At 42.1% G+C, this 25,448-nt stretch overlaps 1 protein-coding gene across 1 annotated transcript; it reads left to right on the top strand.

Annotated features, from left to right (window-relative positions):
• Nucleotides 1-1,285: 1,285 nt before the first annotated feature.
• On the top strand, nt 1,286-24,674 carry MARCHF3 (membrane associated ring-CH-type finger 3). Its single transcript, XM_057404427.1, has 5 exons — nt 1,286-1,290; nt 1,367-1,636; nt 3,643-3,850; nt 19,195-19,404; nt 24,071-24,674. The coding sequence occupies exons 1-5, from the start codon at nt 1,286-1,288 to the stop codon at nt 24,227-24,229; spliced, it is 852 nt and encodes a 283-aa protein (XP_057260410.1). The 3' UTR covers nt 24,230-24,674.
• Nucleotides 24,675-25,448: the final 774 nt, after the last annotated feature.

Genomic DNA, 25,448 nt, shown 5'->3' on the forward strand with positions numbered 1-25,448 from the left:
GATCTCCTTAGAGAGTCCATGGCCCTTACTGTCTTAGAAACCCTGCATCTTTTATGTGTTAATGGTTTTTAAACCAGCCATTTGCTTCATTTTCATTGTCAATGAAGGCCAGTCTGATTTCAGCTGTAAGCTGTATTATGAGCCTCCAGTTTCCTCTCTGGGGTGTGTGTGGTCTGACATAGCTTAAGTAATCCTGTAAAACAAACATTTTGCAAGCATTTTCCTATTTTAGATGCCTCTCTAAGAATGTAAAAGTCCCTATGTGAAAACTTGCATGTTTGAGGTACAGCATCCTCATTGCATCTTCACATGCTACAAAACCTTACTGCCAAAGAAAGACATCCATCCATTCAGGATACTTCTGAAAGTTAGCACTACCATTTGCTGAAATCCAGTGAAATCAAATTACAAGATTTCTGCTACTGTACTGGTACTACACAAGTAACAGTGGTGTCTGATGCAAAATGCTTTTTCTTGAGGGTTAAATGCAGGGCAGACAAATATGCCTGATTTCAACTTGTGAATATCGCAGTAGTAACCTGTAACATTTACACGTGACTGTAGGCAAGTGTCTCAAGTCATGCTAGGAAGTCTTTCCCCCTTTTGCAGAGGGATTAATCCAGCCTGTATGTATGTCGTCAGTAACAAACCTGGAGAAAAGCTTACAGGCACATGGGCCGGCGTGCTGCCTGTTGAGCCACACAGCCTCCTTTCATCAACAAGCGTGCCCACCAAGGAGCATCGCACAAAGGTATCAAGAATTTACATTTCCAGGCTCTTTCAGGTTGTCAGCATAACCCTTGCTTTCCAATTACCACAGTTAAAAGCATCATACAAAATACACTTTAAGTGATGGAAGAAAAACCGAAGAAGAGAGGAAAGACACAGGGAAGCTATGATTTCTACCTCACCTTGTGTCATAAATTATTACTGCACACAGGCTGTCATTAAGCAGGTCTATGTGACAAAAGCCCTATACGGAATTATTTGTCAGGTCTGTGCTCTGCGTGAGGGCAGAGGAAGGCACTTAACAACAGTGGAGTGTTTTCTCAGGAGATTTGGAGCTCACCGGTCATTTTCTCCTGTGATAACATTGATGGACAGGGGCAGTCTTTAAGTTTAAAAGCACACAATGTGAAGATTGTATATTCCTTTGTAGTATTTGGAGGAGGAAGAGACAAAGAGGTTCAGTCTTTCCATTTATCACTCATAACTTCGGGAGTCAGCAGAGAACAAAAAAAAAAGGAGCACAGAGACCCGGGTTGCTGTTTTTCCACGACATGTAATGCTGTAAGCTTCCCTGTGGCGATTTGGAGGGCTGGGCCAGGGAGGGGACATGTTATATCTCACACCTGGTATCGATCAGTGTAGCAGAGTCGCAGACAGGGAAGGACGTACTCCCTTCCTCTGCCTTACTGCCCTCTACTCTCTCTTTTGTAAATGGGGACCCACTGCCCACCACCATGAGAACGAACTGCAGCAGATACCTGCCAGGAGTCCCACCAGAGCACCTGTACTCTCCAGCACCCACCAGCAAGACCAGAGCCAGCGGCGGTGGCTGCCCGGAACATGTCACACCGGTGTCCACCAAGGATGGGCAGCTGCTCTCTGTCATGCAGACCCTCACCACACAGAGGTATGTGGGGGGTGCCATGAAACCCTTTCCTTCATGGGCTCACACAGGCACTTGAGGGGGAGATGTGGTGATGTGCTTCATGGGGGCTTACCAATGATTGTTCTGCATATATAATTAAATCCTCACCATTACACTTGGTGAAGACTAAGGAAGCAAGCTGTCTAGGGATGCTGCTCTCAAGTGTGCCAGCTGCAGTAATTTGCCCTGATAGATAGTGGAAGGCTCCATCAGGTGCTTGCTGTCATGGGATGCTGTGTTTAGCCTGTGTGATGCTGGCAGCATTTCTGTGGCAAGTTTCCTTCACACTTCCTAAGCCAGTGTGTTTAGCAGATAGACAAGCTATTTCTAGCAGAGTTGCACACACAACTGTTGCTTCTTCAGCCATTGCAAGTGACTGAGAGCGGCTTTCTCTGTCAATTTAGAATGGCAGATTTCAGTGGTAAAATATACACTGAAACTTTACCCTTCGAAAGCCTGCTTTGGGTTGGCTTTGTTTTCATCAGAAGCAAGAAAGAGGATGCTTAAGGGTCTGGCTGTATGCAGACTTGATACTTGGGTCAGAATTAAGTTCCATTTCACTGGTAGGAGGCTGGAAAGACTGCATGGGTCTTAAAGTAGCCCTCGATTTTCACAAAACAACAAATAATACAATTCAGTTCACTGCACTCTTGTGCAGAGTGAAATTAGTAACTGCTGCTGCATGTGTGATGTAACACCTGAAAGGCTGTCTTTTCCCCGTGACTTGTAGCAACTCTTTTAAAACTTGTGCATTTTGACAGCTCAGATGTGTGTGCAGAGTATCAGGCACAACTTCTTACTGTTTTAGCAGGCAGGTTGAAAGGACAGGCTGGCTTCTTTGGACTTTCCTGCAGTTACACCTGAGTGAGGTCTATCTGGGGCATCCTGCAAAGAGCCAGAAGAGGGACAGAGGGAACAGCTGTGTGCCACCATACACTACTTGCTAATGAGGTTTTGTCAGTGCCAGTGATAAAACCTGTTTCTCTGAGGAGATCACCTTATCTGGTGTATGTGGTAGGGAGGGTTGTTTCTAAGATCTCAGTCTCAGCCTTGGCAATCGGGGCTGAGTTGAAGCTGCAGTGAAGTCCATGGCCCAGCAGCGCCGGTGCTTGCAGCCTGCTCCTGCTTTCGTCCTGATGCCCTAAGTCTGAGCACCCTGAGAAGCCATGTGCTGCCTTCCTTTCAGAAAAAATTCCTCTGTAAATTTGAGAATCATCACAGTCCTTATGTTTTCACTGTCAGGAGGAGCACCCATCTCCTTTGAACATTAGCATCCCACCACCAGGAAAGTGGGTGCTTTGGGGGAGGCAGTGAAGGAGAAATAGGCACAGGCAGCAATGAGGGAGAGATGTGTTCGGCACAGTCCTCTTTTTCAGTGCTTCTGAGGCTGCTTGTGAGATGTTCCAAAGAGAGGGAAAACTTCCCCAGGTACACGAGCTTCATGCCTGCAAACACCTGCCCAAACTTGTGTCCCTGCTTTCAGACCACAGCAGTGCAAGTTTTGCTGTTGTTTCAAGTCCAGTAGTCCTTTGCTGTTGATTATTGAAAAAAGTTTACCCTGTAGGTCAGGGGATCATCACTAGCATCAGAGATTGATACCCTGTAGCTCAGAAGAGATGGCACAGGTCATCAGTGGCATAAGAGGGGACCAGCTGAGGCAGGTTTAAAACTTCCGTGATGTATTTAGAGATTTCTTGAAGTGGCTGCACTGCTGCACTGTGAAGAGGTGGAAAATACAAAGGTACAGAAACCCTTGGTCATCTGTCTTTAATGTGACACTCTGATGTTTTTCACTCTCCCTCTCTACTTTCCCCCCACAACAGAAGAGATATTTTAAACAAGAATACTGAAGTGCCAGCAACCATCAGCCAGCAGCTTGGTGTACCAACTGCAGAGCAAAGTTCGCAAGCTGCACATGTGTCCCGATTGTTAATTTGTGACATGCAAAGAGAGAGGGTAGATCACAACAATTTTCCCTCCTCCTTCAGCAGCCCCTTTAATGGCCAGCCGATATGCAGGATCTGCCATGAGGGCAGCAGCCAGGAAGACCTGCTTTCCCCTTGCAAATGTACAGGAACATTGGGGACCATTCACCGCAGCTGCCTGGAGCACTGGCTGACGTCTTCAAACACCAGCTGCTGTGAACTCTGCCACTTCAGGTTTGCAGTGGAGCACAAATACAGACCATTGGTGGAGGTCAGTACTTGGGGCATGTCCCCAAAACCTTACCTTTAATGTGCAAATCATGTTTGTTTCGATACAGGCATCACAAAGTCCTTTGGCCGAAGCCAAAGCAAGCTGTGAGTTTTGGGATTGGCATGATGAGGGCAAGAGGTCAGGGAAAGGGCAGAAATAACAAAGCTCTTATTTTGAAGTGAATCAAATCAAGTGAGAAGAATAGGATCGATGGGTTTGCTTCATTGTAAACTTGAGTGAAGGTGTGGGAAACAGTGTGCAGTGTATTTCTGGTCTACCAGCCAGCTTGGTAGAAGGCAGAAGAGGCAAGTAGTAATTTCTGTGGAATGTGAGACAAGCATCAGTATTAAATATAGGTCAAGATTATATTTTCACCTTGCTTTTGAGGGAGCAGTAACAAATCAAGGAACCTTAGAAAGGTAGTTTCCATGTTAAGCCCGCAAGAAGGAGTAGTTCTTAGTTGGTGTCTGGCATGTTTAGCCATTTGTGATGCCGTTTGTGATAGCCGCAGATGCTCTGTGGCTGCATACGCATAAAGTTTGCCAGGTTTGGTGGTCACTATCTTTACACTCTTGATGACCTTTTGCCTCTCCTATTTTAATTAGAAAAAAAAAACAAAACAAAACAAAACTGTAAAAATAGTGGCTTATATTGCAATTCAAAGCAAATTACAAATAATAACATTTTTCAGAAGTAATGAGAAGCATCTTTTTTTATCAGCTGGTGACACAATCACTTAAATGCGAAGTTTAGGTTCGGGACTGTGTGTCTTTCCTGTGTATCCTCATTGCTCCTGTGAACTGTAGCAAACTGATAGAAGGAGATATGGTATTAAAAATAAGTTTTTATTCACAGATTTTTTTTATTGCTTTTATTCACAGATGAGAGGATACTGCTGGGTAGTGGGTCAGAGGCCCACACAGAAAGGGGGTGAGCAGTTCTCACTGAGGATTACCAAAACTGCTTATGCTGGGTTAAGGAATGTGTATTTTGTTTTTATGACACAGTATTTAGCACAAAAGCTGTAATCTAGCCAGAGCAAGCCTAGGCCAGCTATGTTTGCTTGCTTGTTGTTTGGTCCTTCTAGCAGGACTCCAGACTCTGCCGGGAAGCTGGTCCTGGTTTCAGAAATGCTGCTGTTTGTTGAGTATTCTCAGGTAGTTAGGGACTAAGCAAATCTTTGTGGCTGATTCTTTATCACAGTTTGATTTTAGAGTCCAGCTTCTCCAAGCTGTTCCCTTGCAATAGCTGCTCATAGGCTTGCTTTAGAGAGATGGGGCATGATAGTGTTCAGAGCTAATGATCACTGAAGAACTTGAATGCAAAGCTAACCCTGCTGAGGCTGGGCAAGTCTGGTTTCTTGATCATTCCCTGATAAAGTGTGGCTTAGTTTTGACAAAAGAATTAATAAATAGTAGCAACAACAACAACAATAATAACAATAGTAACGATAAAGCTTTTTTTTCTCAGCTGGACTAATAAGAACCAGGTTCAAGAATATTTCTGAAACATAGTACACATTGTTAATTGATGTTTTTCTTTTTATTACCTAATCACGGAATCACAGAATCCTAAGGGTTGGAAGGGACCTCAAAAGATCATCTAGTCCAACCCTCCTGCAAGAGCAGGGTAAGCTAGAGTACATCACACAGGAACTTGTCCAGGCGGGCCTTGAATATCTCCAATGTAGGAGACTCCACAACCCCCCTGGGCAACCCGTTCCAGTGATCTGTCACTCTCACAGTAAAGAAATTTTTCCTGATGTTCACATGGAACCTCCTATGCTCCAGTTTACACCCATTGCCCCTTGTCCTATCACTGGACATCACTGAAAAAAAACCTAGCTCCATCATCCTGACACTCACCCTTTACATATTTGTAAACATTGATGAGGTCACCCCTCAGTCTCCTCCAAGCTAAAGAGTCCCAGCTCCCTCAGCCTCTCCTCATAAGAGAGATGTTCCATTCCCTTAATCATCTTTGTAGCTCTGCGCTGGACTCTTTCAAGCAATTAAATCTTTTCCTGCTTCTTAGCTACTATACCCACAATATTTTAGTACAGTAATCAACTATTATATGCAGTTGCACAAAAAGTCATAAAAGAAAAAGCAGGTCCGTTGTGATCTTACACAAGTATGTTTTCAGTTTAGAAGGGAATTGAGGCTGTACTTTTGAAGTTGAGAGCATCAGAGATAAAGAGTAACTAAGATGACTTGTACACAAGGAGAAAAATTAAGCAGAAGGGCACGAGTCAAAGTTTTTATTTCTGTTAGTATAATTTAAGCTTGCCCTAAAATTTGTATTTATTTAATAGACAGTGCTTTGAAATAAAAAGAACCTCCTGCAAATAATAACAGCAAATATAAAATTTCCCAAAGGATGACAAAAGCAGATGCAAGTTTCCAGATTCCCACATCCTAAAAAGCACTAAGCTTTTAGTGTCCTAAAAGTACTGTCCTATCTGTCTCCCTGCATTACTTAGAGCATTAGGGCATGGAGGGAAGTTTATCATCAGGTATGTTAGGACAATCTTTCACAAGAACCTGCCATAATGTTTGGTCAAATGACAAGCCAGAGCAGCCACCTGCTTTTAACTCCAGCATGTGTGTGTATGTGTGTGGAGTCAGAGTTCTCTTCATTTAGTGAGAGAATTAGTTCTCCAAAGATTCCTATGAACTAGATAATGGAAGTGGTAAGCGGTCCTTTCAGTGGAGGCAATGAGTTTACCACTGCATTTTAGGAGGTCAAGAAGGACTATTGTACTTATAAAGTCATTTGTAAAGTATTGTCTATAGAAGCTGATCCAGTAACTCCTCAGCAGGCCCTATCTCATGTACAGAATACATCTCATCCATTGGTGAGTGACAGGTAGTATAAACATGCTTGAAGCGATCTCAATCATCTTGTCCATCTTTTCTCCTAGAGGTTTTCCATCAGGAAAAGAAACGGTATTTCTGACTATTTGAAGACACACTATTCACTTTCTTAAAGGAAAAAACAAAAAAAAGAAGAGAACACAGTATTATGTTTTGTCCTCATCCCTTTGTTGCATTGGTCACTGCTTCTTAGCAGTTTAGCCATGGGTGTAAAGGAAATCTCAATGGAAAATCAAATTGAGATACTTCACTTGCTTTATATAGAAATGCCACATCTGACTTAATTGCTGCTGGTAGCACCCAGGAGAGGCTGCAGCAGTAGTGGGCTTGAAATGAAGTAAGTGAAATGAAGCAGTAAGTGGCTTGGCTGGTTGTCCAGCCATATTCCTTCCTCCCCTGTATACATTATGATGGAAGCAGCAAAGGATTTTGTGCCGTTCTTCATGATTTGATCGGAACAGGCTAGTGAACCTATCACATTTCACCTGCACTCCTCCTCTTCTACCATGTTGCTACCTTTCCATTAGTTCATGAGGAAATTAAAGCAATAAAAATTTGTTGCAGGATGGCTTTTTGCCTTCTCTTAAGGCATCACCTGTGTTCACACTAAGAATGTGGGCCCATGCACTTGAAAAGGAGATCTTTAGGTCAGACACATGGGGCATATCTACAGCTAAAAAAGGCTGTGTCAGATAATCCTTGAGGTCCCTTCCAACCTGGTATTTGGTGATTCTAGGAATTATGTCCTGCCTCCTGCGTGCATCATGCAAAGGATACAAAAGTGCAAGCAGCTCACCTTTGCTTTCTTTTCCCAACTTATCTTATGCACAGCAGTCTAGTCTTTCCCTGGATCTCTTTTGTGAAAAGAAGCAAAGGAAAAATAGCATTCATTTTGACCTTGATTTTCTCTTTTATCCTTCATGTCTTTTCTCCATCATAAGCTTCTCTCTGGTCAACTGAGTTTCAAACTATGTTCTTCTCAAGGGAGACATTCCTTTATCTGTGCCACAGGACATGTCTTTGTTGTCTGGGGGAGAAACATCTCCTAAGAAATGTACAATCTGCTGACTGATGCCCCAAACCCAACCACAGAGGCAGGAAATGGTAGGGTAGTCTGTCAGGCAGATTAATCCTCTCAACATTGCAGTTGTGAAGTTTCAGGCATTCTTTTTTTTTTAACTCACTCAGATTATTTTCCCCAGAAGAACTGTGTTTCGTGAATCAGGCATTATGGTGATTAACCTCTCCTTCAGCATTCAATGGAAAGTGATTTGTTCATTGCTATCCACCACTTACCTACCTCTTTTGCCTCCTGCTACATTGGGTGGGAGAGCTCTGTGGCTTGTCCTGCCTCAAGTCAAAGAAGCACACACCAGAGCATACACACATTTCACCTCCTCCACAGGTATTTGTCAAAGGCTGGTCAGCCAAAATGAGTGGTCTCCTTTACAGTTCCTTATCTCCATACTGTTGGCCTACGTGCGTCAAATGTGTCCTGTGTGATTTTACAGTTATTCATAAGGACTGCTTTCTGTTGAGCCTTCATAGGCATTTGTAAATGGATGCCCTACAGGTGGGTACAGTGCCCTGCCTGGCTTTCAGCACTTATGCTGCCTTGCTTATGGACTGAGCTAAACAGGAAATCCCTGCTTCTGGTGGGATTTCTGCTGTGAGGTTGGGCTCAAGCTCCTCAGTTCTCCATTGCGACCTAGAACTTGTTATTTCTGAGTCACTTGTAAAGTTATTTATAACAACTGCACTAGAGAGAACGTGATGTATTATAAAGGAGCAAGAGATGAATTGTGATAAAGTATTTTCATACTGAAGATCAATGAGTCTGTTTATCTCCCTTCTGGAGGGCACCTGACAGGCCCTGGCACAGAAAATGGAGACCACCAACATCAATCAGACATAAGCTACTGGAGCATAAGCTCCCTGTATCATCTTTGGAGCTGCCATTTAGAGTCACATATTTGCAGATAACATGTTGCTATTGAGGTACTTGGCAGGCATGAGCAGAGCAAGCCTAACCATTTCACTTGATTTCAGGGCTCCTCCTTCAGGCAAAGGCATTGTTTAGAGACATTCACAGCCCTACAGTCAGTTAAAGCTGTTTGCCAATAATCCAAAAGAGGTTGTCCATTTACACATTACCAGTATATGCACATTCCCCAATGTCCTAAGCCTTGTGATACTACAAAATTCAGTTCAGGAAGAGCAGACAAGGTCTGAACCCACCTCTTCTACTGTAGGCTAAATGCACAGCAGCCCTGTACAGTCTACTGGAAATTAGAGGTGTGCAGGACTTGTGCATGGGCACACAGATTTCTCATTATGAATTTACCTAGGCATGACACACCTCAAGGAAAAGAGCAGCCGCTGCTGAGTAGACCTGCTTCTCTCTCCCATGTCTTGGTGACCACACTGCCAGTGACAGCCTGGCTACATTTGACACAGGGGACCCAAGCTGAAGCAGTAGAAATTCTAGACACCGGAGGAGAGAAAACTCTATAGTATGGTGGTTGGTATGTGTGGAGATATGTTTCCCATGACAAACATGAGAGAATCTCAAAACAAACTGCAAACTGCAGCAGTTTCCGTTAGTCACTTTTATAGACCTTCCACTTGTATATAAGCTGCTTTTTTAATGCAGCCAATCCACAGGAAGAAATGCACTGTAGAAATTTGTGACATGATTCACATAGATGCTTTTGCTATGTTTCAGAGTGAAGATTAGGCAAGCTTTATATGAGTATTATATATCATCTTCATTTCAATTTCCATATTGCATCTATGTTGCTTCCACTTGGCTTAGTACAGAAACAGACACAAAACATGGCAGAGAAAATGTACTTATGTGCAATAAAATACTTAGAAACCGGCCAGCTACAACATAAATATGTATAAGAACATTATGTGACCATATCAGTCACCACTGTATTGCTTGTAGGCTATTTACATGTTTTAAACCAACCAGGATTTGGTATTTATTGGTTCATTTTTTTCAAACAAACAAAAAGAAAGCACCCAATTAACAATATAAAACTCATAAGCAAAACAGCATGACTAGGAATAAAACAAAGCCAGGATAATCATCACAATATTGGGCAGATATTAAATTCCCTTTTTCCCAATCTATTGCTGGGTGTGGAGCTCATGCTGATAAAGAAAAATAAATTCTAACCCCCCTAAAACCTACATCTATGCATGAAGTAGTTAAGGTGAGCTTACATTAGAATTTAAAACTTCCAGAAGTCTTATACTGAAATACTAATTTACTTTTCGCGAGACTTTGAATCATCTGGTTTTATCTGTTGGGATTCTTTCTACTTATTTTTCCTCTCCACTGCTCAGTGAAGCAAGTCATCAGCATTAAATTACTGTAATGAAGAAACACCAGATGGGCTGCACGAAGTTTGTAGAAGGGTCACTCTTAAAGCCGGAGGAAAATGGTGACTCAGGATAGTCACCAACTAGGAAAACTTTCTTGAGTCTAAGTTTGGAGGAAGTGCAGCTGTCAGTACAGCACATTGGGGCTGGGAGCAGATACGTTAAGTATGTACATCCTCCCTCCCTTCCTGAGCCAAAGGGCAAAATAAGAAGGGCAAGGTGATGCAGAAACTTTTGTACCTAGTTGTTTTCAACTGCAAACTACCACCCTGAGGCCCAAGTCACACAGGGAGAATTTGAAGCAGCCATGTAGTTTTCCAGTAGAAGTATGTCTCAGTGAAAGGAAGTATAACAAAAATAAACTCCCCAACACATAAAGTTTTAAAAACATAACCTCTTCAAGACACTTTTACACCTTGAATACCATACTCTACTCATACCTAACAGGGAAAAATCCAGAGACCAGAACAAGCTGTTCTCTCTCCTTTACAGAGAAATTAAATAGTTGTTTTATGTTCATTACAGAAAAGTTTTGCTAAAGTGCTTGACTTTTTCCAAGCAGAAATCTTTCTCATAGTACTGACAGCAAGAACAAAAACAAGACCAAACCACCCGTGGAAAAAAATAAAAAATTTAAAAAATAAAAATAAAGAAGAGCAAAAATTACTTGCCAGTGAACAGGTTGTGCCTTCAGACCATCACCCATCACATCTATAACTGATCTCTTCTAAAAGTAAAGGTCTAGCAATCAAGGGCAAAAAAATGTTGAGGAGAGTTCCCATGAGAAAATAAGTGAGCAGAGAGGAAACAGCTGCTTTGGAAGAGGCCAAATGCTGTTCTTTAAGGACTAGCAAGATAAGACAAGATGCTGTGGGTTTTGTGACTTTTCTTTGGACATCATGATTCTGTAGTACAGTTCTGAAGTGCCAGTTTATTATTTCTGCCCTGCTAGTAGCATTTCCTACCATCAATATGAGCCAAAGTTTGCTTTTTCTAGGAAAAAGCAAGTGCTAAGATGAAAAGTTTTATTGCATCTGACCTTTTAGTTCATTATCTATCATGTCTTTAGTTTCCATATACTTAGGCTTATAGATCAGGACATTTACAGTGTGTAGAAATATGTGTTGCCAATAGCCAATCTGCTTTGCTTTTGATTTGAAATGCAAAATGTGATTTTGTTGATTTTCTTGAATGCATACATTTGTCTGCCTAATTGGGAATACATTCATCCAAAATAGAATGGGAAATATGAAAGACTTACAGGTGAAAGGGAATACTATTTCTCCCACAGTTTCACAAAATCTTTTTTCTTGACACATCTTGAAATCTTTTACCTATTACAAGCATCATCTGAAATACAAACTAAGATAGATAGTAGGAAAACAGAATAGCAGTAAGCCAGACTAATATTAAACAGTATAATACTGTTTCATTTGACCTACAAGAAATTTCATAAGTTTTTATTGTGCAACTTAGCAAACTGTTGGTTTGGTGGTGGTTTTTGTTTTGTTGTGGGTTTTGGGTTTTTTTTTCTTCACTATCAGAGAATCAGTAATCCTGTTTATAGACATTGAAGATGTATAACCTAGAAACTGAATTATACAGTTTCTATACTGACCACTGTACCTGCCACTGTATTATTGCTACTTGGTGAAGCATTGTGTATCAGACTCCTGTTTTTCAGCTGGCAAACTACCCAGGATCTAGATTGCAAATTCAGTTATGGTGTGATAGCAACAGCCAACAGCACTCTTCTTACACACTTAGCTACCACCTAGGGTTGGTTCCTATCTGCACTGTGTTTTTTTATTTTTACAAAACAAACAAAAAGTAAAAGTTTACTATACACCACCACCTTACAATAAATAAGATAATCTTTCCACTTACTAAAATATGCAAATAAAATTAATTTGATATTTCAGAAAGTAGCCTCAGCTCATTCAGACATCCACAATTGAAATATTCCCTGGAACTTAAAATAAGGGCTAAACTTAAATAAAAGCAGACTGAGTTACAAAGAGGCTGTAACATTCGCATAATAAAATTAAAGATCAAATTGTTTGGTTTCTAGCTGTCAGACAGGCAGGACTCTCTTTGGGACCAAAGGAACATGTCTGTGAGCTGTCACCATGGCCTTTCTAAAAGCACCCACTGAAGACAATAATACTGTGCCAGTAACTGAATGGTTGACCTAAGCAGGAAACCCCAAAACTGAAATACAGATTTTTTTTTTCAATTGAAAAGTAACTGTCAAATATTTCTTTTCCTTGGCAAAACATTAACCTAGAAAAGTTTCAAGTTACACCAAATGTTTCATTGCACTGAAAACAAACATACATACCATGCTGGTCTGGAAGACTTTATTTTGAGTTATAGGTAGTTAAGCTTCATTTCAGAAAACTCCACTGGAAAAGGTTAAAAGAAAGTTTTCAAGTTAAGAAGTATTTGAACAAAAATATTCAGATGGTTGATTGGAGTTTTTGAGGGGAGGGTTTTTGGCCAATAAATGGTCAGCCTGGTCTTAGAAAATGGTCCTTCATTCAGGTGAAACACACTAAAAAAACCCAGGCAACACCAGTCTTTCTTTGCCTAAAGCCCAAGGCAAGCTGCTGCCATTGGTCATTGCTGGCATGAAACCAGAGATGACAATAATTTCTAGTTTTGCTTGTGTATAGACAGTTTTCAGCAAGATTCACTGCAGAGCTATCACTGTGAAAAGAACAAAATGAACTGATATGTTTGATGTCTAATAAGATATTTTTAGTTCAAAGGGAAATGTATTTAGGGAAGACAATTCTTTCCTGTCTTTCCCCCCCCCCCAGCTTTATTTGCGATAACTATTTAAATACCTTTAACTAAAAAGCAGTGTGATAGATTTTCTTCATTCTGCAGAATCTTCTTTGCTGCTGGTCTAGCCCCAGTAACATTTATGTAAAATCAATTTTCCAAGGAAAATGTAGTGAACTAAAAAGGGCTCCCCGGTAGAAACGGGTTGTAGACTTAGGATCTAGTCTGGAAAACACTATGCATGTACTTAGCATTTGTGTAGCTAGACCCAGGAAGGTGAGTGCTTCCAGGATTTGGCCTTTGGCAATGGTGAAGCAGCTCATACTTGTGGAGGTATTTTACAGCAGTTTTCTGCTGGCAGCTCAGTTTGGTTAGGTTAGATAAATTCCCAGTCTGAGCTCCTCTAGGGTGTTCTGATCCTTAGTTGCTGCTTGTTATGATGATGATTTCCTTCCCAAAATGTCAGGCTTTACTTTGCTGGCATGTCTTATGCATGCCTCCGCCTGTCCATCCCTTCAGATGAGCAGCTCTTCAGTCTTCAGTTATGTTTTCTTGGGCAGGATGAATAAACCTGTTAAAAAGAAACTGAGCCCATTTGCTCATTGCAGGAGTCTGAAGTTTCAGATTAGCTGACAATGTCAAACAAACATCTCTGTATGTTTGTACTGGAGGGGATTTTAGACAGTGTCACAGAACTGGTTTCATGTGCAGTGTAAAACATAAGGTAAAATTTTGGAAGCCAATAGTAGGCTCACAGACCAAAAGTCTCCATAAGACTGTTATAAACTCACATTAAATTTCCGAGCACCAGGGTGTGCATTCAGTTGAAGAAGGTGTGGAGATCCTCTGATGAAGATCAAGAGCTCAGTCTAATCCTTCTAGGGCAGGTAATAATTTAAATTCAGCTCTGCTTTGTGAAGTAGAATTATAGATCCATAGAATCAACTAGGCTGGAAAAGACCTTTGAGGTCAAAAAGCCCAACCATTTCCTTGGGCCTGCCATGTCTACCACTATACTATGTCGCTAAGGGCCTCATCTACACGGTTTTTGACCACTTCCAGGGATGGTGATTCCACCACTGCCCTGGGCAGCCTGTTCCAATGCCTGAGCACCTTCTCTTAGAAGAAATTTTTCCTAACATCCAATCTAAACCTCCCCTAGTGCAGCTTGGGGCTGTTTCCTCTTGTCTTATCGCTTGTTACCTGGGAGAAGAGACCAACTCCCACCTCACTACAGCCTCCTTCAGGTAGTTGTAGAGATCAGTAAGGTCCCCTCTGAGTCTTTTCTTCACCAGAGCTGGATTGTATGAAAGCTGGGAAATTTTTTGATTCTTAATCTAAATGTATTTATGGCCAACTGTTACCCTTTTGTTCTTAAGCCAACATTGTGCATTCGGGAGAATGCACAACACTGTGTTCAGCTTCACAATGTTAGCTGTTCTTAAGCCAACACTGTGTTTGGGAGACTTGTTTTTCGTCCAGTCCATGAGACCCATGGTGTCTAAAGCTTGAGAAGGAAACTGAACTCCTATTCCTATGTTTCCCATTTTTGACATCAGCATTTCTGCTCCCTCTCCCCTGGTCTCTGAATAAGAGCAGTGTAGTCCTTGTCCCATTATGTCCCAAAGTATTGCTGTTTCCAGAGGTGAACTGTCCTCACAAATGAAATTCTGTGTTTCGTCTCTCTCCTATAAAGGATTCCTACTTTAAAGAGTTTATGAACTCAAGTAGCACTTCTCCTTTACTGATGCCCCCTGCAGTTCTCCCTTCTTTTGCCCAGCCCCAAGATGCATTTAGAGTGTGACTTTGCTGCAATAACTAGATTTTTTTAAGTCACCTCTAGTGGTGTGGGCTGTTTTCCTTACACCCCTTCTGTTTTCCAGTTAAAGCAGTCCTGTCTGAGTGCAGTAGATCACCAGCATGTCTCAACAAAGCTTTTGCCACTGCCTGCAGGCTTAGGCATACATCTGCTGGGTAAAGAGATATGTGGCTGAGGATGCTGTCCTGCCCCAACTGGTGGCTGTGGCTGCCCTTTTGCAGAGTGCCCAGTCTAGGTTATTTCAGAAGCACCCGCCCTGTTTAGCAGAATGTGGCTGAGCACAGACCTCTTGTGCTGGAGCAACGTGCATGGACCGTGCAACCATCACAGCACCCACTGCCAAAGTGATGGCATGGACAGTGGGGGGAGCAGACAAGGGTTTGGAGGGTGTTTGCATCTGAGCAGACCCCATTTGCTGTGTGTCACTGTGAGGGATGAGGTAGGACCTCACGTTTCTCCAAGGGGCTGGATTCTCCAGGGTTTCTTCGTTTGTGTCAGTTATGAGCCAGGGTTGTGCATCAGGTGCTGTGCTTACCTGTTATTGAATTTGGGCTTGCTGCTATTACTAATGTCAATTCATGTTGTATTACTCTGGGTCTCCACCTGCGTATCAGGAACTGGAATCACTGTTCACTTTAAGATTTCACTCAATAAAATAGTGCTTTGCCAGGCAAGCTAGCATTTTACTTCAAACATAACCCTTCTTATGACTTTTTTTTTTCCCAAAAAATGGAAATTATTACTGTAAGAGTCTCAATTTATGGCAGAAATAATTGAGTGCATTGACACATTTTAATAGAACAGATTTCAGAGTGTCATAGTGCAGATATGACGGTTGCATCTGGCCTTAGATCTCCTTCTTTGCCCTCCTGTACTGCCACACTAATTAATCAGCTCAACACTTTGTTGAGACCATTGTGTGGGTTTCAGTTTCAGGAAAGGATTTGCTGACTTGCCTTTTTAGCTTCAAAGTAACTTGACAGTGCACATTTCCAAAAGAAAAGACTGAAACCCAGAATCTAAACAGAAGTACTTCAACAGATAAATACGTGCTGCAACTGAAATCCATACAGCCACCTGAATTACTTACTCATTGCTTTTGACTTCAACCTCAGAACTAGCTTTTAAGGTTAGACTGTAGAATTGCGGGAGAGGAGTTATTATTGTATAATACTGCTCTTGTCTGTCCCAGCCTCGTCTAATATTCGAATTTTTTCTATTTGATTCTTTGTTCATATGGGTCAGATAAGACATAAGGAGTGCAGGCAGCCTGTAAGCAGCCTCACACCATTTTTTGCCCGCCCAAAATTTCAATCACATTAGGTGGCACACCATAAAATGCTGTCTTAATTCAAGTGCATGTCTTGTGTATCATGAAAGCCACAGGGCAGAGATGACGACACATGCCTTTATGTGTGTGCTTCTTCACATGCATGTATTCTTGCTGATCTTCTTTCTCACTCTGATCAATAAAAAGTATTTCATGTACTAGCTGAGCTGCATGGAGGACGAAAGAATCAAAACAGGCTGTGATTTGAGGATGCAGCCTCCGCTAAATGGACTCTGAAAGGTTTCATTGTATTCTTCACTGCTCAGTTACAGGAGGGGCAGTCGCCATAGCACTGACATAAGGAGATGTTGGCATTTTAAGGTCTACCCTAAGAAAGTGGTAAACACCTGCAGTTCCCATTGAGATCACTAGTGCAGCTGCTCAGCAATTCTCTTGTGGGTCACAGTTTATAAAGAAATACTTTTCAAAAAACATCATCATAGTCACCTTTAAAAGCAGAATCTTTACCACCAGATGCTTTCAGTTCTTTTCATTTTCTTGGCAATTTCAGATTACAGGGATTCCTGGCAATTGCAAAGGTGAGAGTTGAAATCAGTCCTATCTAGCAGCAACAAAATAAAACCTGGAACTGTTATGGACACATTCCTTTGGAGTATTTTTAAGTAAATGAAATAAAAGCTCCAAGGAAAGTGGTGTGAGCATCTCACAAAGAACTATAGCTTTCTCTATGAAGTTGGTCAGATGTAAACATATGTCCCCTTACGTTGCACAAGCTCTATCTGCAGCGTCTTCCTGTTCCCTCCTCCACACTGATGTGGTGGGTAGGTGAGCGAGTGGCTGTGTGGTGCTTAGCTGCAGGATGGGGTGAACCTACCACACATGGTATTCTGGTGTCTTAAATAATCTTGAGCTTAAGACACTGTTTGGAAAGTGAAAAAACAACATTAAGCCTCCCTCTTTGATTAGCATCTTCCCTTACAACTTCTTGTTTATAGTAGTACATAGCAGTTATAAAGTACTTCCCCCATCCTTCGAATTTTAAAAGTATTCAGATTAATAAAAGACTGTATCCTGCAAAAAATGTTTATGAATGTATTTTTGTGTTCTCTTAAATTCCCGAGTCAAACATGAAAATAGATCTTAGGCTGCTGAGTTACTGTGTTGTAATTAAACCGCACAAAAAATCCCATTAAGTAGATAATTTATTATTTCCATCTGAGAAGATGGTAAGGCTGAGGCAAACTTGTCTACTGTTTGTGCCTTTCTGCTAGTGTCAAATTAGCTCCTGGCTGGACTTAATTTCTTGACTGTTGTTACACCCCATATGACAATGGAGAGATAAATGCTGCTGTCACGGTGTGTATAAAGCAGGAAAAGATGAAACAGGGTAGAATACCTAGATGAGGAATATTCATTATCTTGCACAACACTCTTTAGCCTTATTCTCTCATCAAACCTCCTGAGTCCTGCTGTTCCTCTTGGAAATTGCTGTAGCACAAGAAGAAAAAACCTCAAGGTGACTGGGAATAAAGGGCATTAACTGATGAAGGGATGAAGTTTTAACCTTAGTTTCATGAACCTAAGGAGGCTGGACTTCTACTGCCACATATAATGCGCTGTGAGTAATGAGGGGCCAAACAGTTTAAGGATACATGAGCCTTATCCCCATCTGCTGGCACAGAGCTGCAGCAGCTTTGGTTTCTTGTACTGGTCACAGATAATGCCATAGCTCCCTGTTGGAGCATGACTTCCCTTGCCTTCAGCATAGCCTTACTCTCGGAGCAAGAGCCTGGGAGGGACATGATAGACTGGGAATCGATAGCTTGTCTTGCACCCAGCTCTGGCTGCACAGGCAGCTGGGGTTATGGTAGCTCCTTCCACCTCTGCTGGCTGTTCCCAGCTTTGACTCCTGCTTAGATCAGGGGCTCTGGGGTACAAACAGTCCTGTGCAGTACATAACGTGTTTGCCCTTGGTGGCTAGGGTAACATGTACAGCTCCCAGGCTGGTTAGGGTCCCCAGTAAGAAATATTTTCTATCCTTGGTAGCACCGTGTACATGCTCAAAGAATTAAAAATTGTTGCAGAGCGCTTCTGACCAAAGCCTGCAGCTTACATTAGCAAAAAATTGCAGGGCTTGGTAGTCTTCCTATTCAAAGATTGACTTAAGTGATGAGGTTTCCTTATTAAAAGGTCTTAGTGTACTGTTGTAGGCTGAACTTCTTTCACCTCTGCCATCTAAAATCCTGTTTATAGAAGCATGGGCATGTGGGCTTGATAGCTGTTCAATCAGCCTTCACTTCAGCAGTTGATTATCAGGCACTCTGTTTTCATAGAATGATAGAATAATCAAGAGTGAGAAAGGGCCTTAAGAACATCTAGTTCCAATTCCCCTGCCATGCTCAGGGACACCTCACACCTCTGTCCAACCTGGCCTTGAACACTGCCAGGGATGGGGCAGTTAGCACTTCTTTGGGCAACCTGTTCCAATGCCTCACCACCCTCACAGCAAAGAACTTCTTCCTCACATCTAACCTGAACTTCCCCTGTTTAACTTTAAACCCATTACCCCTTGTACTATCATTCCAGTTGCTGATGAAGAGTCCCTCTCTGGCACCCTTGTAGGCCCCCTTCAGATACTGGAAGGCTGCCATGAGGTCTCCATGCAAGGTTTTCCTCTTAATATATGTAACGTTGTGTGCATTCAAGTGCTTGCACATATCTGAAAGCAAGTTGAAAATGGCTTTGCTGGTATTACAAGCAGAATGTAAAAAAAAAAAAAGAAAGAAAAAGGAATACCAACCAAACCCCAACTTAAAATACCATGGCCAAACACTTTCTGCGCTCTTCTTGAGAAGAGTGTGATTCCTTCCACATTCAGGGAGCTCCTCAAACAGCTGAGCAGACAAATGCCAGGGGCTGCGCTATGCAAAACACTCTCCCTTATCAAGGCAGCTCTAACTACAGTTGAATAAACAATGCAGTAGGTATATGTGCACATCAGCAGGCAGAGAGGTGAGAAAGTTCAGGTATGACCTCTCTAGGGACAGCCAAAGCCGTGTCCTGCATGTGGTCCATGTTCCCTCCTCAGAGTAACAGATCTGCATTTTGTAAGCGAGCTGCTTGACTCTTGTAAAACATCCTCCCTGTGCTGACGCTTGCTTTATCTGCATTTTGCCTGCAGTGGCTGAGGAATCCAGGCCCCCAGCACGAGAAACGGACTCTCTTTGGAGACTTGCTGTGCTTCTTTTTTATCACTCCACTGGCGAGCATCTCTGGCTGGTTGTGTCTGCGAGGAGCAGTGAACCATCTGCACTTCAGTAGCAGATTAGAAGCCGTTGGCCTTATTGCACTTACTGTCGCACTCTTCACTATTTACCTGTTTTGGACTCTAGTAAGTATTAGTTTTCTCTTTAACTCATAGGAATAAGGGAAAGAACAAACCAGAAAATTAACGATGGAGTGCTGAAGAGCATGTGCACCACTGCACAAAGCTTTGCGTATATATGCCTTCTGCACTGATAAATTTAATTTACATCTGCAAGAAACCTCTGGGTTTCACCCCAAGTTCTCTGGAAATCCAGAAAGACAGTTTGGTTTTGGGTCAGTCATTCCCAAATCCCAAACACCAGAGGAGGTAGCAAGAGGGAGACAACATGGAGTTCCAAGACACATGCTATGGGAGGGAGTTACATCAAAGATAATGTGCAATAGGTGAAGGCACAGTGGACAAAATAGCTTTAGATGAACAACGTGGAAGCTGGAGGATTCAGATTTTATTTTAATCCAACATTCGGCTAATTTAACTATTCAAAAGCCTTGCATGTGGGTGCACCCCATGCTTTCCTCATTACTTGTGCTTGCGTTGCTATGGGAAGTCCATAGCAGAACACACCTTACACCCAAGTCTGTAGAAATACAGCTGCCTTTGCAGCTGTCACTTGCATGCTGACCCATCCTAAAAGCCACTTGATTTGTGTCAAATTGTTAAACTGAGATCAGTTCCTGGCCCCAGTGCACCAAGGAACACTTGGCTTGGCATTAATGAAGCAAACCCAGAGGACAGCTGCCAAAACAAGTGTTCATCAAGTTGTGGTCTAGCAGTTCACTGAAAATCCCAGGTTACTGTTGAGTTTGACATTCTACGCCTTTAGCTCTCGGGCAAGGAGAACAGAACAGCAGATGCAGGGAGCATTCACGTGCAAGGCTGTGCTGCTGTGAGAGGAAAAACCCATATGAGCCTGTGCTGCCATGATGGGGGGAAGACCACCCTGCCCATGGTGCCAGCACAGCAACTGACCCTGCGGGGCAGCTCTCATGCACACTGTGTATGGCCACATGCTGTATAGCTGAACCCATCCAGCAGTTTTTGATCAGTGTAAGCTGCTGAGGAGGTGACATTAATAGAGGTAAAAACACAGTAAGAAACATGAGCCCACAGTAAGCTTGCAAAAGGAGAGATGGTGAGGGTAAAAAACATAAAACCTCCATGCTACGTAACAGCTATCTCCAAGAAAGCTCTGAAAGGTAGCATCTCATTTACTTCGTTTGTAACAGTGACACCCTGTTTCATCCATAGAAGACCGCAAGTGAATCTTAGCAGCACACAATAGTAGGGAAAGCTGAGAATTTTCCCTCGGCCTCCTTGCAGTTTCTCTTTGTGTTGTTTCTGCTTCCATTTTCTGCGAAGCAGCACCAGCAGCACTCCCCTTTGACGGGACAGCCATTCACTCCAGTAGTGAAGCAGCACTTGTACTTCCAGCAGCACTGTCAGTCAGGTGTTCAAGCAAAGCTTTTTCAAACCTCCTTCGTGTATGACTGTCTTAGAACCCCAAATGCTGCCCGATTTATGTAAGATACATAATTCACAAGCACCAGAATGGCTGGAAGTTAGAAAGGAGAGCCTGGCCAAGAAGTTGGATTTAATTACCCATGACACATGGACATACCTGACCCTGCTCATTAAGACTTCTGCAGCATCTCAAGTGTAGTCCCCAACATCATCTGTTGTATTTACATCATAAGTGGCAAAATCCCTTCTATTCACTTTCTAAGTCTTACCTCTTCAGAAGCATACAGAGAAATGTGTTATAGGAGCTGGAGAATATGGTGATAGTGAGCCTGATGTAAACGTATTCCTTGGTTAATTTAATTGAAATATTGTATCTTTAATGTGCACTGAATTGTGGAAGATGCAAATCCATTCTGATCTATTATTCAGACCAGCAGGAGGTGGATGGGCTAATGAAGCACTGTGTTCACCAGGAAAGGGCAAGGTAGGATGCCTTTCAGTGCACAGCAACCCTCTGGTTCAGCATGGGGTTAACTGAGTGGGCAGATGGGGATGGAGCTGGGGCTGTCTTCACAGTAAGAAGGTGCCCTCATTGCCCTAACAGCATTAATACTCAGAAGAGTTTGGAGCAGATTTAAGTATATCTGCAGATTAAGTCAACAGACTTGAGTGACAGTGTTTACACACATTCTCGGAGGGCAGATTTGCAATATCAAGGTAGATACTTCAAGCAACTACTTAACATCCCCTACATGAGGGAGACTTGGCCGCTCTGCTCAGCAGCTGAGACCCATCAGTGAACCCAGGAAAGTCCCAGCTTGCATTTGCACAGGGGATGCATCTCCTCCGCTTGCCCCATAACAAGGAATGGGGCCACACACAGAAGCTAGCCCCATGAAATGCTTCAGCAGCACCTGCCCTTTAATTTTTGGAAATAGGGGAATCCTGCACTGCTTGCTTAGTTATTGCTGTGCAGGGTGTATATTGAGAGCTGTGAGGCAAATTACACAGAATATGAGGCAAAAGTTGGCATATAGATTACTTACATACCATAATTACCTGAATGAGCAGTGAATGGGAGAGATTCTATTTTTAGCATCCAATAAGCTGTTTTATCCACTCCCCTTAAACAGCCACCCTCTCCATACAATGCTGCTGCTTTTTCTCTGAGTTTATTCACTGTACCTGATAACACATACCCCCAGACAACCCAACCTACTCCCAAGAAGAAAGCTTCAGACATAAAACAGAGATTGCTATTTAAACTGAGAATTCAGGGCCACACTCTGCTTTCTCACTCACAAAGAATCTTGACTCCTTTAAGATGAAGTAGCATGTTGCAGTACAAGATTTGCCCTATAGCTTCCAGTGTAACGTAACTGCTGGTTTAAAACAGGCCAACCTGAATTAATTCAGGGTAAGTTAGAAAGACACTGCTTGCTATCCTGTTGAAGAGGTCAACAAATAGTGTGCCAAGGACCAGTGTAAATCTGGCCTTTGCTCAGCATCTCAAGTTTTGCATCCAGTGTAACAGCTTAGGGTGAGTAACATTGGCTCTGCTGAAATTCAGTAGCTGACATCACTTGGAAACTGCCTCCAGGCAAGAGCCCATTGTAAACAAGCTGTCAAACTTAACTAGATTATCCTGTGAAAATGCCTTAAACAAATGAGGAGTTAAAGCACAGCTTAAACATGCAGCCCTTCCTCAAAGAACTCACATGATGCTAAACTGTAGCTCACTCCTCTGAAGCAGTCACTGCATTTTGCAAAGTATTTATCTTTCCAGGTGTCCAGTCATTTCCGCTCCCTCCCCCTCCTTGTCCCCATGGCTCCTGCTGATAACTGCAGTGCTTTTTAAAGAGAGATTTCTCATGTTCATTCATATAATGATGTTCCACAGAAATGAAGGTGTAGACTGCTTTGCCTTCTGGGACAGCAGAGGAGATTGAAAGATGGGGAATCGACCTGTTGGAAAAGCTGTCTTTCTGCAACTGTGTAGTCAACAAAAGCTCTATCAGTTTCCCTCATTAACCAGCAGACAGCTGAATAAAGATCTAATAAAAGCCAAGTCTTTTTTTTTTTTTTTTGTCCCTAGTAGGATTTTATAGAAAGGTAAATAATTTACTTAGTTAAAAACACCTTTTTGCAAGGAGGAAAGGGTTTTGAAGGATACAATCATAGGCACGTATATTGCGTAATCTCCCTCTATACCTCACCGGCATCCATCCTATCACTGCTGTAAGGGCAGGAAAGCAAGCAGCACACAGAGCCACTTCTCTGCAAGCAGTCAGCAGCATCTTCCACCCAGCCGTGCAAACCAAGCATGTTACCCTCCAGCCTTCATGGCACCCTCTGCATAGCACAGACCTACAGAAGTGGCTCAGGTGCATAAAAATCAGTGACAAATGATCAGCTGCATATGAAGACAGAACAGCTAACAAGGTTCTTCCTGTGATCACTGCATGGGTCCCTCCTGCTCACAGCTAAGAACACAGTAATTGTCACATAAAAGGTCCCAAGGCAGTTTACAGGGTTGTCATTTGTTTGGTTTTTTTTTAACTGCACATCTTCTTAAACATAATTCTCACTACACTCAGCTGTCACTAAAATAAGCAGTAAGCTATTTAAAAAAAAATATAGGGCCAAGTTATCTTGTATTAGTCATTTCTCTTCCACTACTAGCAGAATTATATTAAGGTTGAAATCTGTTCACTATTAACAATAAAAACAACAACAAAAAAAAGACTAAACTGAGCTGATGGCTCACACTCACCCTGTTGCATCTGTGCAATCTTAATGTGATGCATCTAGCAATAAAGCATTAAAGGGTAGAACCTGTAATATGACCCTGTCACTGTTTACACACAGTTTAGCTACTGGCAAGCCTTCACCATCCAGACAGCTACACTGTCAGTTTAACAACTTGCAGCACTATAGGACCCCAAAATCTTTCTCATTCCAAGTAGCTGCCAGGAATTCTAGTTCTCGGGAAAGACAGTCTTGTCTGATTTTTCATGTTATAAAGGAAGAAGAGGGAAGCAACAGCAGAAAGTAGGGCACCGACAGCTTTTCTTCTCTGCTGTAGCAACTTGAGGAACAAGCCATCTACCTGATAGGTCCCATCTTTGCCTGCTACTTTTTGCTCATTTTTATCCCACCCAACTAGGCTGCTTTTTGTTCCACTTCAAGGCATTTCCCCCAAACCCCAAGTGATTCCTTGGATGACAACTTTGACTCTAAACAAAGAGCATCTCTGTTCTCTCCTCAGGTATCCTTTAGGTATCACTGTAAGTTATACAGTGAATGGCGTCGGACCAATCAACGTGTGATACTCGTACTGCCGAATTCTGCCAACATTCCCTCCAACCAGCAGTCTCCACTGGGCCTGCAGTCCGTCAAGAGGAACTCAAAGGAGACAATAGTTTGATTTGGGCAGTTATGCATAGGGACCATGCACTAAAAATATATCCATCAAACTCACTGGCATCAAGCACTGTCCAGAACACTTAAGTGTGCTACTTCGATTTACCAACTCTTCACAGAGGAATAAGTCACTGTTTGTTTGAATTCAAATCATGGATGCTACAATCACATGATTTTTGCTAAGCTGCCAAACTTGCTTTATTAGCAGATACTGTGTGGTATTGTACAAACTTGTGTTAATAATTACATCATGATGCAAACTTTTTTATTGTTTAAAATATTAAACTGTGGTAATTATCAATGAAAAACAGGTTTAAGAGGTGTTCTGTCTTTATAATTTCCTGTTCCTACAGTATTATTTAGGTAGATCAACAGTAACCACTGCTGGTTTTAGTTTTCTAAAGCACAGCAATGGCACTCGCCTAGTTGATTTTATTTGAAGATCCTTTAGGCCAATATTCTGGATTATTAAAACTTTTGTGTTATAAGTTCCACAAATTGGCATATTATTTAGAAGCTACAAAGTGATCAGAAAATGATCTGCTGTTTCTTATTTGGCAGGGAAAGAAAATTCTAGGTAACAAATTTAGCATGTGCAAAAGAAAGAAATGACACAAATTGCAGTAATCTTCCAACTCAAGTACTTTAGTACTTAACACTCGGAAAAAAATAATTGCACTTTTTCCACTTAGAAGCAACAAATTGGGCAACTCATTCTGCACTGAAACACACATTTTGCTCCTGCAAATTCAAACTTAGCTGGTTTTCTCTGCATTTACACCAAGCTGCATTTAACTCTAATTGTAAGACTTACTTTTGTAAAGAAAGGTCTGCATACATAATAAATGAGGTCATTTGACGTATTTTGGGAAGTGCATAGAAATTAGCACTATTTTAAAGCTGCAGAGTTCTCAGCTTGGCACATAGATATGAGTATATGTAAGCCTTGGCCTCTTGTTGCAACACTCAGACTAAAGCACTTTCTTAAAAAGAATGTAATAGCCTGCCTATGGTGACCAATCTGAATTTGCAGTGTAAAGACTAGACTCTGCTCCTAGGTGGCATTAACTGTTTCCTGCTGGTTTTACTCCCAATTCATTCAGCAATTCTGCACTCTGATAAGACACACACACTTAGGTGGGGGGTTGGTCATGTTTGGCAGCAAATACCTGTTTCTCTTCCAGAGGAAACTATAGAGGATTCTTAAGACCTCAATACCACAA

The sequence above is a fragment of the Pezoporus wallicus genome, unplaced genomic scaffold (assembly GCF_028554395.1).
Source record: "Pezoporus wallicus isolate ANWC-B61680 ecotype Strahan unplaced genomic scaffold, APGP_CSIRO_Pwel_v1 contig_7293, whole genome shotgun sequence".
Classification (NCBI taxonomy): domain Eukaryota; kingdom Metazoa; phylum Chordata; class Aves; order Psittaciformes; family Psittacidae; genus Pezoporus; species Pezoporus wallicus.

Excerpts from the sequence above, each read along its gene's own strand:
- MARCHF3 (XM_057404427.1), top strand. Across the intron at positions 1,637-3,642 it reads CAGACCCTCACCACACAGAG|CAGCCCCTTTAATGGCCAGC; the intron begins GTATGTGGGGGG and ends CTCCTCCTTCAG. Across the intron at positions 19,405-24,070 it reads TTTACCTGTTTTGGACTCTA|GTATCCTTTAGGTATCACTG; the intron begins GTAAGTATTAGT and ends TTCTCTCCTCAG.